At 41.7% G+C, this 15,299-nt stretch overlaps 1 protein-coding gene across 2 annotated transcripts in view; it reads left to right on the top strand.

The window, feature by feature from the left end:
• Nucleotides 1-6,143, top strand: part of BMPR1A (bone morphogenetic protein receptor type 1A) — a 70,651-nt gene extending 64,508 nt beyond the window's left edge. The window contains exons 10-12 of one of the 2 annotated variants that reach the window (XM_087932215.1): nucleotides 2,263-2,438; nucleotides 4,197-4,327; nucleotides 5,400-6,143. In XM_087932215.1, coding sequence (XP_087788341.1) covers nucleotides 2,263-2,438; nucleotides 4,197-4,327; nucleotides 5,400-5,525 — 433 coding nt within the window. In that variant the 3' untranslated portion in view covers nucleotides 5,526-6,143. The remainder of the gene's footprint in view (nucleotides 1-2,262; nucleotides 2,439-4,196; nucleotides 4,328-5,399) is intronic. The other variant, XM_087932216.1, reaches the window with a different exon arrangement.
• The last annotated feature ends 9,156 nt before the right edge of the window (nucleotides 6,144-15,299 follow it).

Genomic DNA, 15,299 nt, shown 5'->3' with positions numbered 1-15,299 from the left:
CTCTTTGAGTGTTTAAGGTTGCTGACTCCTGACTTAGACTTCTATACCGCTTCACAGTGCTTTTGACAGCCCTCTCTAAGCTGTTTACAAAGTCAGCCTTTTGCCCCCAACAATCTGGGTCCTCATTTTACCCACCTCAGAAAGATGGAAGGATGGGTCAACCTTGAGCCCGGTGAGATTCGAACTCCCAAATTGCGGTCAGCTGGCAGTCAGCAGAAGGAGCCTGCAGTATTGCAATCTGACCACTGCGCCAACACAGCTTTATAGAGAACAGTGCTTCTCAACCTTAGCAACTTTAATCTGTGTGGATTCCACTCCCACAATTCCACAGCCAGGTTTCTCTGTGTCCACACAGTTTAAAGTTGCTGAGTTGAGAGGCATCAATAAAGTAAATACAGTATTCATATACAATGAAACCTGGAGATGCATCAACGTAGAGATAGTATCTAGGTTAGAGAAAGGGTTAGTACTTCTGCTGCACTAGTAAGCTTGGAATATTGCATCCAGTCCTGGTCTCCACAATACCAAAACACATTGAGACTCTAGAAAGAGCGCAGAGAAGAGCAACAAAGATGATTAAGGGGGTGTAGGATAAAACACTTGTTGAATGGTTGCAAGAAGTGGGCATGTCTAATCTAAAGAAGATAAGGATGAGGGGCGATTTGATAGCAGTCTTGCAATATTTGAGGGTCTGCCATAGACAGAAGAGGGTCAGCCGATTCTCTGAAGCACTTGAGAGCAGGACAAGAAGCAATGAGTTAAAGAGAGATCCAACCTAGAGCTAAGGAGAAATTTCCTGACAGAACAATTCATCAGGAGAACAGCTTGCCTTCAGTAGTTGTGAGTGCTCCATCAATGGAGGTTTTTAAGAAGAGGTTGTCCAGAATGGTTTAGGGTCTCTTGCTTGAGCAGGGGATTGGACTAGAAGACCAACTTTTCTTCTGACTCTATTGTATTGTCACTGTTAGATCACCTAGGTCAACAGCTGTTCTGACCAACACTTATTGAGACACTAGCAAACACACATTGGTCCCCAAACACTTTTTTCTCTATTTCAACAGCTGTGAATTTTAGTCATTCACAGTCCATAATAACTTTCACAGAGTTTGTAAACAGTCCTGTGGAAGTCTACCAATGTCCTTCAGGATAAGTCTGATAAGCACGCACCTTTATCTTCCTTGAAATGCTGCCAACAACTAAATTTCCAATTAGTCATACGAGGCCAAAACGGAGCACAAATTCAACACAGAGCTTCAGGTTTCAAACTGACCAGTACGAACAAAGTTGCTCCCTACAAAGGTTCCTTTCCCTTTGCTCCTCCTTTATGTCTTATGGGAAGGCCAATCACCTCCAAGCCTTACTCCCGAGTTGCCCCTTTTGTCTTAACTGTTCTTACCTTCTGGCAGCTCTGCGCATACGCTCACTGGGAACAGGCTCCCCTTGTTCCTCTGCCTTGCTGTTGCCTTGTTCCTCTGCCGGCTCCAGAGTCAGCACATAACTCCCAGATGGCCCTGGCCCCATCTCTGTATCGGACACAGACCCCTTGTCTGATTCCTTCCCAGAATCCCAGACTGGCCCATGTTCCTCCCCACTGTCCCACTCTGCTGCCATCTCCGCAGGCTGCCGGCGGACCACAACACCACCTTGACCATCAGGTGACATCTAGTTTCGTACATCTCAAGCCGAGGAGAGCCAATCACCTTCTGAGTCATTTGCTAGAGCAGCTGATAAGATTCATACCCTGGGTTGCTTGCCCACAGATCTAAACAGCATTGTTCCTTCCCATGGATGACTTGTATCAGAGGAACAGGTGCTCAGCATTGACAAACTAAGGCAATTCAGTGTTTTCTTCGTAAAACAAACATGAAAGGGATAATCGAAACAAAACATTAATGTCAAAACGTATCTAGACTGACGTTCTAAAAACACAAGCTAAAACTATCTCTGGCTTCAAATCAAAAGGCATATTTCAGTGTTGATTCTGCTCTTCCTTGGCAGCTTCAAATATTTCCATTACAATGAAGAAATCCTTTCAACGCTGAATCTTCAGAAATCATACCGTTTTATTAATGCTTGAGAAGTAAATTAGTATAATTTCCATCTTAGAAGCAGGCGGTTGAAAATGGTAAATCACTAGTAAATGAGTTTAATCTCGGTGCGTTTGCATTAAAAAATTTACCGTCGTAAACATTCTGTATGGTTATTACCATAATTGCATCGTCTTCTGTCTTACTTTGTTTCCTATCTTTTGCCGCCTTTTAGCGATACAAATGAAGTCGATGTCCCTATAAATACGAGGGTGGGCACGAAACGATACATGGCCCCTGAAGTCCTGGATGAAACTCTGAACAAGAATCACTTCCAGCCATACATCATGGCCGACATTTACAGCTTCGGCTTGATCATTTGGGAAATGGCTCGGCGATGCATCACAGGAGGTAAAAAAAAAAATTACTCCCAAGCCCTCCTAGATCACCCCCAAGTGGAACTTTCTGTGTTCCTCATTGCCTGAATCCTTTTGTACTAAACCAGGAGTCAGCAACCTGTGGCTCTGGAGCCGCATGTGGCTCTTTCATCCCTCTGCTGTGGCTCTCTGTCGCTCAAAATATGTGTCACAACCGCCCATGTGCGACACCCGCTGGCACATGATTTATTGAGCTTTTCAACCCCCCTAAGTAGGTTTTGTGGCTCCTGGTGTTTTCTGTGGGAAAATTCAAATGGATTTTTGAGTGCTTAAGATTGCCGACTCATGTACAGAGCAATTAAGGGCCTGGAGACTAAAACGTGGTAAAGGACAGTTGTAGGAATTGTGCGTGTCTAGGCTAGTGAAAAGGAGAACCTGGGGTGACAAGATAGCAGTCTTCCAATATTTGAGGGTCTACCAGAAAGAAGAGGGGAGGTCAACCTCTTTTCCAAATTACCAGAGGGCAGGACAAGAAGCAATGGATGGAAACTGATCAAGGAGAGAAGCAACGTGGAACTAAGGAGAAATTTCCTGACAGTAAGAACAATCAACCAGTGATTCGGCATGGCTTCAGAAATTGTGAGTGCCACATCACTGGAGGTTTTTAAGAAGAGACTGGACAACCATTTGTCTGAATAGTCTAGGGTTTCCTGCTTGAGCAAGGGAAGGACCTCCAAGGTCGTATTCTGTTATTCTGTTAAATACTAAACGTGGTATCTGAACAACCCGGGATAATTTAGAATCTCTCATTCCAGAGGTCCTTTTATACAGTGTAACTGTAGTTGTCAGGCAATTTATGTATATTTTGGCAAACCCTCTGCATGAGAAATAGGATGCGAATAGAATGGAACGCAGGTGGGCTCTCTAAGTGCTGTTCTCCTGATGTTCTTTGGGACTGATCGAATTTGCTCCAGAAATAGAGAAAGCCACTGTGATGACCCGGGGCATGGCACAAAGGCAACACAGTCAAATAAGCAATAAAAGTCCCTTTATTATCTCCAACTTTGCCCCCAATGTCCAGGTTACCTTCCGCTGGAGAAAATCTCTCCCAGGATCAGCCTGTAACTGTAGAAAATTCAGTCCCAAAACAAGGGACACACAAACTGTAACTTAAAATCCAAACAAACCAAACTGCAGTAATCAGCTTGACAGGGCAGGAGAAGGAATTTCAGACTCGAAAGCACAGCAAAACTCAACACAGTTGGGAAGATGCCAGAAACACAGATAAGCCACGAAGATACAAGATAAATTCACATTTGCTCCCAACATCTTGCTGCACACAGCTTCCTCTTTTATACACTGAGTTCCCATCTGCAGCTTATGAAGGGAATCAGGGCCCCTTCCTCCCGCATAAGCCACCCAACCCACATTGCTCCCTTCTCCTTTCCTCCCTGCGTGCACTAGGTTGAAGGAGGGGTGGGCCTGGATCTTCCTCTGAATTCCCTCTCCCTTGCTTTACCTCTCCCCTGCTCTGCCCAGCCAGACTTTGCCCTTCCCCAGTTTCTTCCACAGCCACCGGAGCCACACTCCCATTCCCTGTCAGCTGTTCGTCATCTTCATCAGATTCTGACGGGCATGACAGCCACCAATGGGCTCTCTTTTTGTTCACTGCATTCTCCAAACTGGGAAAATCAAGCCTGTGAGAACTTTAACTGCAGCTTGAATAAAAGGCACATTTTCGGTGACCTCTGGTCTCACCCCAATATTTATAGCAGCTGTGAATTTCTCGCAGGGATTGTCGAAGAATACCAACTGCCCTATTACGATATGGTCCCGAATGATCCTTCGTTTGAGGATATGAGAGAGGTGGTTTGCATGAAACATCTGCGCCCGGTGGTGTCAAATCGATGGAATAGCGATGAGGTAAGCACCACACTAGGAATGAACGCAGGGTGAATTCAGATTTTTCTTTTTTTAATCTCTCTTACAAAAAAATTCCATGCTTTCTGGCTGGCTTCGAATTGGGATCTTTTCATCCATCCAAGACTACAAATTTAGAGTAGACACAAAAATGGTTTTCTTTCATGTTTAGAACAGAACAAAACCATGCTGGAGAACTCGTTCACATCATGTTATTCTGAGAAATTGTTTTGGTGAACAATTAATGCAACATCAAAGAGCTTTGAATATAATAGTGTTCAAAGAGCACATTTAAAATTGGTTACTTTGTTCATATTTTTGCTGATAGATTATCCATACATGTAAAGCACTGCTAGGCCTTAAAATACTAAGAGTAGATATTTAAAATGTTTTTAATTTCCTAAAATCTGGTTTCTCAGTATATGTATACATCCCCAATTACTAGACTCTCTTTTGAAAAGGCACCTTCTTTAATTAGTTTTTGTGTTCTTTGCCTCTTTGTATTATTATTGCCTCTGTTTTTTATTTATCCTTTACTCTAAAACAGGGGACTTCAAACTTGGCAGATTTAAGACTTGTGGGCTTCAACTCCCAGAATTCCTCCTCCAGTCCTCTTAGCTCCAGGAATTTTGGGAGTTGAATTCCACAGGTCTTAAACTTGCCAAGTTTGAAGACCCTTGCTCTAAAATAAAGGACACTACAGTAGTTAACTCCAAAGTAAAGGATGCTACAGTAGTTTCATCCTTTAATTTACGCTGTGTAGTCCTCTGTTACTAGTTTTCTGGCATTCCTTTTTCTCATTCCTCTCTCCATCTGTGCTGCTCTCTCATTAAGCCCAGGAATAATTCTATTATTATTATTATTATTATTATTATTATTATTATTATTATTATTATTATTATTGAATTCCTGGTCAACTCATCTACTTCAGAGTTTTTCTATGCTTATTGTTATTTTTCTTTGTGCGACCAATTTTAAATTGGGCGTAATGGGGCTAGCACATGTTACACGGTTGGTTAATATTATTTCAGTGTATTCCTTTCTATGAGATTTTCCTGTTCTGTTCTGTTTCCAGTGTTTAAGGGCCATACTGAAATTAATGTGCGAATGCTGGGCCCACAACCCAGCCTCTAGACTGACCGCCTTGAGGATTAAGAAAACCCTGGGCAAGATGGTGGAATCGCAAGACGTTAAAATTTGACAAAGAAACGTCGCAGGAAGAGTGAATTTGGGAACTCTTTTAAGAACTCTTCACTCAACCCAGAGCAGGTTTGGTGGGATCAGGAGGGGACATCTGACTTTCAGCCCACACTTCCTCGCTAATTCTACAGGCTGCTAATAAATCTTACATTTTAATAAGAAGGTGGGATCCGCGCACACAATACGATACATGCGTGGATGGCCTTGTCGTCTTCTTTTTAGTTTTAATTTTGAACTGCATTAAGATTTTCATCCCAGTTTTAGGTTCCCATCGGTTTCTTCAGTGCTGAATTGAACATTCAGATGGATCGCGCTTTCTGTGAAAGCCTTAAGTTAAATGAATGCAACACAGCAGTGAATGGAAGGAAAAAATCAAGCTTTTTGTCTCCTGCCTGATGTTACCTAACCAGGACTTGACAGAATAGCCTGTGTGTCTGGGACACTTAAAGTAATCAGACAAGTCCCTTAAGTCTTCTACGATGTTGTGCCAGAATTTTTTTTTTCTCCCGTGTTTGGAGGACTTAAAGAAGCCATTCAATTTTGTGTATAGCTACCCGTTTCTTTTCTTTTTTTCACAATGCCTACGAGATGCGAAGAAGAGTTACATCTACCTTCCTTTTTGTGTTTGCATCAAAAGGATGACCTGAAATCCAACAGCTCCTGTAAAAGTTCGTGCGGCTTCCTTTCAAGCTTGAGGCGAAGATCGAAATCGCAGGCTGTTTCCAAAGACCCCCCCAAGTCCGCCAGAACAAACCGCAGAATCGCTTTGATAATTTTAAGTGCCTATAATCTTGTACTGTAAACCATGTCCTAGCTGGTGTGATTTTTTTTTTTTGGTTTGGGTTTTTTTTTTCTTTTTCTTTTCGAAAAGGGAAATTATTTATGCAGTACACGGTGTGCTTTTATTGCCTGCTCTTTGTATAGGTGTCAACATGCCGTGCAGAGACCTGAAAATAATTTTCAAAAGTCATCAGATCCCGTTAGAAACACACCTGCCAAATGTGACACTTTGAATGGAATAGGTGGCACGGATATTACACAAAGCGTTTTAATTTCCCTTTGAGAAGCATTCGGTAGAAAATTTAATGCAAGGGTGCCCATCCTTGGCAACTTTTAAGATTTGTGGACTTCAACTCCCAGAATCCCCCAGCCAGCTTGGCTGGCTGGGGAATTCTGGGAATTGAAGTCCAAAGTTGCCACGGTTGGATACTCTTGCTTTAATGCAGGGGTGTCCAACCTTGGCAACTTTAAGACTTGTGGACTTTAACTCCCAGAATTCCTCAGCCAGCAAAGCTGGCTGAGGAATTCTGGGAGTTAAAGTCCACAAGTCTTAAAGTTGCCAAGGTTGGACACCCCTGCTTTAATGCAACTTGAGTGTGAATTCAACCAAAATGGCATGGAAGGGATTTGGGGTCAGGCAACACATAGCAGTATTCGTTTAATTTATAACTTGGTGTACAAAATTTTATTTAACATTTCTTTTAAGTCGTTTGTTCACTACTCAGCAATGCCTTTAAGTATTAGTGCATATTCCTCCAAACGGATAATAGGTACATAAGCTATGGATTAATTTATTGGGAAGGCAAGCGAACGGCGGACGATGGTTTGCCACCGGTCCTTAGCGAAGGACACATTCTTCTGTCCATCGCTAAGAAGGTAGTGTAAGGTTCTGAAACTTACCTCAGGTCTTGTTTTGCGGGAGCAGTTCAAGATTACTCGGGATAAACCAAATTATTAATGTAATCCAGCTTTCCTTTCGGGCTCTGTGCGTTCTGAGATTTCTCTCTACCTTCCATACCGCTATGTCTACTAAGGGCTGCTCATCCACCAGGTGCCACACCAGTATGTTTCACAACCCAATGACTGTTCTGTCCTAGGCTTCCCCCAAAAGCACTAAGCGGTCCTTTTGTCCTAGCAAAACCCCTTTTATTAAACAAAGGTGAATTTCTTGCATTCGCATTCCGCCAAAGGCCTGGCAAACAGCCTTTCAAGGGTGCAATGAGGAGCACAGGCCTTATCTAGCTTGGAGAGCTGCCAAGTAAATATTTCCAAACACAGTGCTGACAAGGAAGGCTCAGCACAGAGTCTCTGAGATGCACAGACAAATCTTCACACTTCTGCAACGAACAAAATTGTTTCTTGCAAAAGCCCCCTCCCCCTTTTCATCCCTATGGGAGGGGCCATTTACCATCCACCTGTGACTTTACTCCCACATTAACCCTTAGTCTGTAATTGTTCTTTTGGCAGCTCTGCGCATGCGCAGGCTGGGACCTGGCTCCAGCTGCTTCCCCACCTCACTGCTGCCCGACTCCGAAGGCAGCTGACAACTGCCAGACTGCCCTGGCCCCATCTCTACCTCTGACGCAGAGCCCTTGTCTGAGCCTTCCTCAGTCTCCAGGACTGGCCCATGTTCCTCCCCAACCTCCTCACTATCCGACTCTGCTGCCAGCTCTGCTAGCCGCCGGCAGGCCACAACAATGACATTCTAGAGATCTAGACACCCAACTTTCTGATTTTTCTCTTAATTTTGCAGCGACCTCTGTAACGATCAGCAACCATAATCTTCTTGTAGAGATCTTCCGAGGGGGGCCTCGGGCTTCTTGAGAATACAGATAAGAAACCCCCAGTCTAGCCAAATTATTTTAAATTAAAATTCAATTTAAGCCAATATTTGTTTACAAAAGATATCAATGGCTCTTTGGAAATTTTGGTGAGGAATATGTCGGTTTATTAGGCCGGTGTATTTCCGCTTTAAAGTGCCATGTAGGGTGGCTAACTTCTAGTAGCATTGTAAGTGCTGACCATTAATATTCACATTTTTAAAAAGCTTTAGAATAAAAGACAATCTGCTCAATGTCATATTTGGTCAGAACCATTGCTCTTTGGATCCAGTAGGCCTCCTAATTTGTTTTTTATATCTATGAATTGTTAAATGTGTTTTACATTTTCTTAACATGCCTTAGTATAGATCAGTTTTTCTGGTCTGGTGATCTCCAATAGGATAGGGGTTACAGTTTCCAGAGTGGATTACAGCTGTGTAACACAGTTTCCTTCAATTCACAATCGCCCACGTTGGCGTAATCAAAGCAACACACCAATTTTTCCTTTGCAATTTAGCGGTAGGTGAAAAATTTACAGTCAGAACTGAGATTAATTTTGTTAGTTTAATTCTGCTCCAGAAAGTGATGCCCTTTACTCGACTACTACTAACTCTACCTTACTCCTATCTTTATTTCAACTAGCTTGTTGCTGCTATCGATTCATAGTACACGGGAGTAAATTTCAGCGTATGTTTGTGTGGAACCTGCCTCACAGCCTTGGTTCTTTTAACTGAAAAAAAAGCATAACTTCTCCTTAATATACCCCATGTTGTTAGTCACTTAGTATGTAATTCAACAGGTGTCTTCCAGCGCACTAGTTTTATTGATACATCTTCCAAACCACGTTGCCTTTTTTTGAAGTGTACATTTATCACAGGTCACTTTGTGGACCTGAGCGAAACAACGATCAGATGCCTTTTGTTGAATTTGCGACTTACAACTGGTTGTCCTAAGACGATGGATAATTCAGAATCTCCTCCTTTCATGTCCGAAGGAGACTGGACACTCTCTGTCTCTTGTGGGATAATGACACTCTTCTTGGGACACGTTAGGTCTAACAATAGATGGCCAGGCTGGACTACACAAAATTGTGCTGTGTGCTTGTTTCAGCTGCCATTAGATATTGCAAGCAAATAGAAATAGGATGTTCGTGATAGCAAGAGTGAATTGTGCAGAGGTGGTCAGAATTCGATACTGTTTTGCTTTCTGTTTTAAACAAGGAGTCTCCAACTGTGGCAACTTGAAGACTTGTGGACTTCAACTCCCAGAATTCCCCAGCCAGCCATGTTGCAGACTTCAACTCCCAGATTATTTGGGACTTGAAGTCCACTGAAGTCTATTGGGGAGTTGAAGTCCACAATTCTTTAAAACACCAGGGTGGGAGACCCCTTGTTTAAACTAATGACCGTCTTATGTAATGGCCTTATTTTTATAACCCACCCCAATCTGGAGAGTTTCAATAGCAGTATATTGTGTTTTTCAGTACAGTCGCTATTAGGGAGTATGGGCCTCTTCTTCAAAAATGGTTTGTAATGTCTTCCATTATGTGTTGTGCAGATTGACGCCTGGCCAACAGGTAATTGTGCCTTTGGACTGTGCTTTTAAGAAAACCTTCCACCTTAAAAAGTGTTATGTGCATGGAAGCCTTGAGGTTAATATGAAATCATCAGAAGAAAATGTTTCTGATTGTAGGGGAAGATGATTTCCATATATTTTGCTCCTTCTTGGGGAATGAACGGTGTTTAGAAGCAACAGAAAGATCCGGCCATTCGTGGAACCCTATGCAAGATTCACTTTTCTTACTCTAAAATGTTTCTCCTATTTTGATCTGCTCAGCGAGCCTTCTGCTCCTTGACATTGTATATTAATTTTCATTCTGTGGGATAAGACCTCAATTACGGAGTAGTAAATGAAAGATTTATATCTCTATTAGCATAATGCTGCCAAAATGTCGCCGTAATTTCAGAGACAAAACCCCCTTTACAAAAAGAATGAATCTTTTTGGTGCCATTAAACTGTCCAGGAGCCTCAGAGGCCATCAAAAGTCTGCCTGTCCTGAAGGGCTGGTGTCAATCAGCCTTCCGTGTTTCAAGAAGAATGCTCAGCTTCAATTAATCCATCAAAGTCTTTTCACTCATCTCAGTGATAGCAATAGCACTTAGACTTATATACCACTTCACTGTGCTTTTTACAGCCCTCTCTAAGTGGTCAGCATATTTCCCCCCAACAATCTGGGTCCTCATTTTACTAATCATGGAAGGCTGAGTCAATCTTGAGCCTGGTGAGATTCGATCTGCCAAATTGCAGGCAGCCGGCAGGCAGCGGAAGTAGCCTGCAATACTGCCCTGTAACCGCTGCACCAATGAGGCTTTAAAGGTATTTAGGAGTATAAGTACGAGAAATTAAAGGCATCCTTTAAAGGTATTAAAGGATGCCTTTAATTTCTCATACTTATTTCCTCAGTGCTTCTCACTCTGTTGGGCTCCTTTTTTAAAGTCATTTGTCAGCGGATCCAGTTGGTTCTGTTTAACACCACCTAAAGCACGGCAGGGCAGAAAAATCCCCTCCTGCCCTCACAAGCACTGGGATAGTCAAAGAGAGAAAAAGCGTGCAAAAATCAGCTTGCAATAAGTGTCAACTGCTCCTAAATGAGAAAGTGCCAAATTCCACTTGGTGGTGCCTGGGAGGATTTAAAATTGGAATGGTCTTCGGGGAAACCGTCTTGGATTTGATCCATATTCTGGTCTGGTGACAGCGGTTAAATATAAAGTTGACCTTGCCTTATGTTTTACTGAATTTTCAGTGCTTGTGAATCTTCTCACAGCCCATTGTGGTGGCAAATGCTGGTTTATGAGCCAGGGAGATCTCCAGAAAATGGGCTGTTGCAGACATCTCCATGAGCTGGAAAGGATTTGCCACGTTTTTTGTTTTCTTAAAAAAAAACCCTTCATAATAGAGAAATTTCCCTGGCTTGCCTCATTTTTTAAAAAACAGGTGGGTTCTTCAGTTTAAAGACTTGTTACAGGTGGTAATATGTGTAGAATGAACAATGCATTTTGTCCAAACTCAAATCATCTCATCATAGTTTTGTCTAATGACCTTGAATGCAGTCTAGAAGTTCACTTCATCTACTCTTAAATGCTCTGGCTTATTCCTGCCTTATATAAAATTGTATTATATTGTAAACAGAAAGAATAATGTAGCTGACTTTAGAGATCATGTAAATAAAGAAGAGAGGGTGAAAATAGCAGCTTGATTATATTCCTTTTGTTACAGATGCCAGACGTAGAATGTTTTTAAAATGTACTGGGCTAATTTTATTTTATTTTATTTTGTATCACATCCATTTTAAAAGGTGCCTTATGTTTATCATGAATTGCTTTGTTCTGTACACAAGTTTATGTCACTGTATCTTTTTTTTTTTTTAGTAAATAACCTTATTTTAGTAAACGTTAGTAATATATTTGTTCCTGAGCAGTTTTAATATTGGGTGGCTGCAGAATTCCAGATCTACAGTGGTCTCTCTTGCTTTTAAAAATGAGCATGAGAAAAATTCATGCTCAAGTAGAAGAAAATGCGTCTGTTCAGAAAAAAAAAGCACAGCTGTTCCAGTTACATTTTTTTAAAAATGGTGAAGATGCATGGAAGGAGAAGGATGGATGGATTGATGGGTGGAGGGAGGGATGGATAAATAGATAAACAGAAGGATGGATGAAGGGGTAGAGATACCCAGAAATGCAGCGAAGAGAAATGGAGATTTCCTTTCCATGGGCACTGGATAACCATCCCAAACAGAGAATAAATCTCAAGATAATCTGCTAAGAAAGCTACCAAGGGAAAGCACATGTGCACAACAGCTCTAAAATGTAAAATAAGCAGATCTGTTCATTTCGTCAGAATACCACAAAAACATTCTTTGCCTTCCCATAAAGCTTAACTGTCAATAACGTTAGCTTTTATCTACCTTTAAACTTTAGATGTGCATAAGTGTTGGTTTAATGGGTGGATCGATCGATCGATCGATGGATGATGATCTTAGTACATCTTCCACAGTTGGTGTTCCCACAATCCATTTACCAGAAGGCTGCAAGCAGGATTTTATCCTGGCAACTTCATTTGAAGCTCATTCCCTGATCCGATTGACCATTTTCTCTCTCCCCACCCACTTCTTCAATCTTACTCTTTATTCCCCTTTTACTCAAAAGTCCTTTATGTTTGCTCCGAATTTTGGGATCCTTATAAAAACTTTGGAATTTCTAAGAGCCTCATGTGCGGTCAACACAAGAATCCATGTTTTGTGGAACGAGTTTCCAGGCCATATTGAACCTTTTGACAGAGGCTCAGGGTATGAAGAGGCTAATCTCTCTTAACACGCCATTTGAAACATGATGTCAACATGTTGTGTTTTTGTTTAAAAGCCACAATCCTGAGGCCATCAAGGTGACTAAGAATGTAACAAAGATATACTGGGATGTTTCAATATAATACTATTGCGGTAACTTGAAAGTTGGAGATCTCACATAATTGACCATAAATGTTAAATTTTCTATCAGTGATGATTGTTGCCATTCTCCCAATTGTGTCTTGTGCCAAGAAGAATTACAGGTGAGACGCTAAATTGATGGAGAATATTTATACTTCAAGATTGAAATGTGGGGTTCTTGGTGCTCTTTAATTTTGATTGTTTTCCTGCAGAGGTTTCATGACTTCATCAGTGACTGATGATGTTACCTAGTTTGGGTCATGAAACGTCTGCAAGAAAACAACCAAGCTCAGACAGCGCCAATGTCAGTCACTAAAATCATAGGATTTAAATATGTCACACTTACTACAAAAAAATTAAACCTGACAATTTGGCTGGGTATGATTCTTAAACGTTTGAGTCATAGACACAGTCTTGCTTTCAACGGGACTTAAAACACGAGTACTATTAACTTGGTGTGGCTAATTCTGAGTTTTTATTTACTCAGTTTTATGCAGAGAACCCTTACTGAATTTCTTTATTTTTAAATTGCCTGGTATTCATTGCAGCAGAGAGAAATCGGTAAGAGATAGCAGTTGGATCCCAGTCCTGTATTTTACACAGAAGGTGCTTAAAATTGTGTGCCCGTTTCACTCCCAGCTGCTTATATTATTTGCTAAGTTGCTGTCCATGTATTTAAATTCAGAATCCAACTAGGAGTTGTTTGGCCCTGCATCACACAGTGAAATTAACACCCAAAGTAATCTTCAGCATGTATAATAAAGATTATTCTCAGTTGGTGTAGTAATCACATTTATTATGGCTCAGAATCAAGGAGGACATTGTATATTGCCAAGAAATGGCGCAATAACATTACGAAGGGATATGAGAATAACATTTTATCCTCATGTTTATGTGTCCCCTGGTGACTGAAACATATTACACATCTGTGGTGTTGCTGATAACAATTTTCAGACAAACAGTAATGATTCTCAATGGTGGGCTAGCTAGTGTATTTGCTATTTTATGTAATGCATATATGGAAGCAATTGTCGTGCCCCTGTTGGAATCTGATTCAGAGGGGGGGGGGGCAAACAGCCGACAGGGAGTGGGAGTGTGGCTCTGTTGGCTGTGGAAGAAATTGGGGAAGGGCAAAGTCCAGCTGGGCAGAGCAGGGGAGAGGTAGAGCAAGGCAGAGGGAATTCAGAGGAAGATCCAGGTCCATCCCCTCTTCATCCTCGGGCATGCAGGAAGGAACGGAGAAGGGAGCAATGTGAGTTGCGTGGCTTACGGGGGAGGAATGGGCCCTGATTCCCTTCATTAGCTGCAGCTGGGAACGGTGTTTAAAAGGGGAAGTTGCACACAGCAACTTGTTGGAAACAAATTGTGAGTTCTCTGTTATTGTCGAGGCTTAGCTGGGTTCCTGGCATCTTCCCAACTGTGTATGTTTTGCTAGACTTTCAGGTCTGGAATTCCTTGTCCTGACCTGTCCAGTTATTGCTGCAGTGTGGTTTGTGTGGATTTTTATTTACATGTACTTTGTTTTCAGACTGAATTTCCTCCACTTAAAGGCTGTTCTTGGGAGAGTTTTTTCTTCCAGCCGAAGGTAACCTTGGACACTGGGGGGCAAAGTTGGAGATATTAAAGGGACTCTTCTTGCTTATGTGACTGTGTTGCCTTTGTGCCATGCCCTGGGTCATCACAGCAATATTCCTACCCAAAAACATTCCCTATCTCTTGGTGTGCCAAGAGTACAGAGATTCCATTAGTACATGCTTCACTATTTTTTTTAAAAGATAGAGATTTGGGGGGAGGGGGAGTTTATATAGTGTAGGGAATAGTCTACATATATCACAGATATATTTATATATCTGTAGGGAATAGTCCTTGACTTAAGACTACAACTGAGCACAAAATTTCTGCTGTTCAATGATACAGTTGTTAGATGAGTTTTGCCCCATTTTATGACCTTGCCTGTCACACTTGTTAAGCGAATCACTGCAGTTGTTAGGTTACTAACAAGGTTATAAAGTGAACACTGCTTCTTCCTGTGCCGTATCCGTCATCGGATGTTGGTGATCATGTTGGCAATTCCTATTTTTATCAACAGCCGCACGAAAAAGTCCTGTTGAGCTTTGTTCAAACTGGTCCCTTAGATTCTGAAGCCCTGAGGTTCTTCTTCTGCCTGGCCCTCATTTGTCTTCAGTCTTTCCTCAGAGGATTAAGTGAAGGATGCCGTATTTTTCCCGGGTGTCGCATCCCATGTCCGAAATGTTCTAATTTTCACTTTTTAATGGCTTGGATGACTTCCCTTGGCTTTCCCAGGCAGCTTATCACCACCTCATTTCTGATTTTGTCAACCCAGCTTATACGGAACAGCCGCCTATAAATCCACATTTCAAATACAGGACACTGCAGCCATCATAAATATGAATCTGTAGCCAGGCATCTGAATTTTGATTACGTGGCTGTGCGGATGCTACAGCTGTTGTAAGTGTGAAAAAACTATGATAAGTCACTTTTTTCAATGCCACTGTAATTTTGAACGGTCACTAAATAAATAGTGTAAGTTAAGGACTATCTATAGGGTTGTTTTTTTTTCCAATTACCTTAAAAAAATCCCATCCTAATTGTAGCCTGATATCCTCTGGAGGTATCTTGATATAAAGACCAACTACGGTAAGTTCAGTTTTGCGTAGCTTCCATTTTTGGC

Source organism: Pseudonaja textilis, chromosome 4, assembly GCF_049901715.1.
Source record: "Pseudonaja textilis isolate UNSWEBS1 chromosome 4, rPseTex1.2, whole genome shotgun sequence".
Lineage (NCBI taxonomy): Eukaryota > Metazoa > Chordata > Lepidosauria > Squamata > Elapidae > Pseudonaja > Pseudonaja textilis.
The sequence above is the reverse complement of the archived record's forward strand: the minus strand, read 5'-3'. Positions and strand labels throughout refer to the sequence as shown.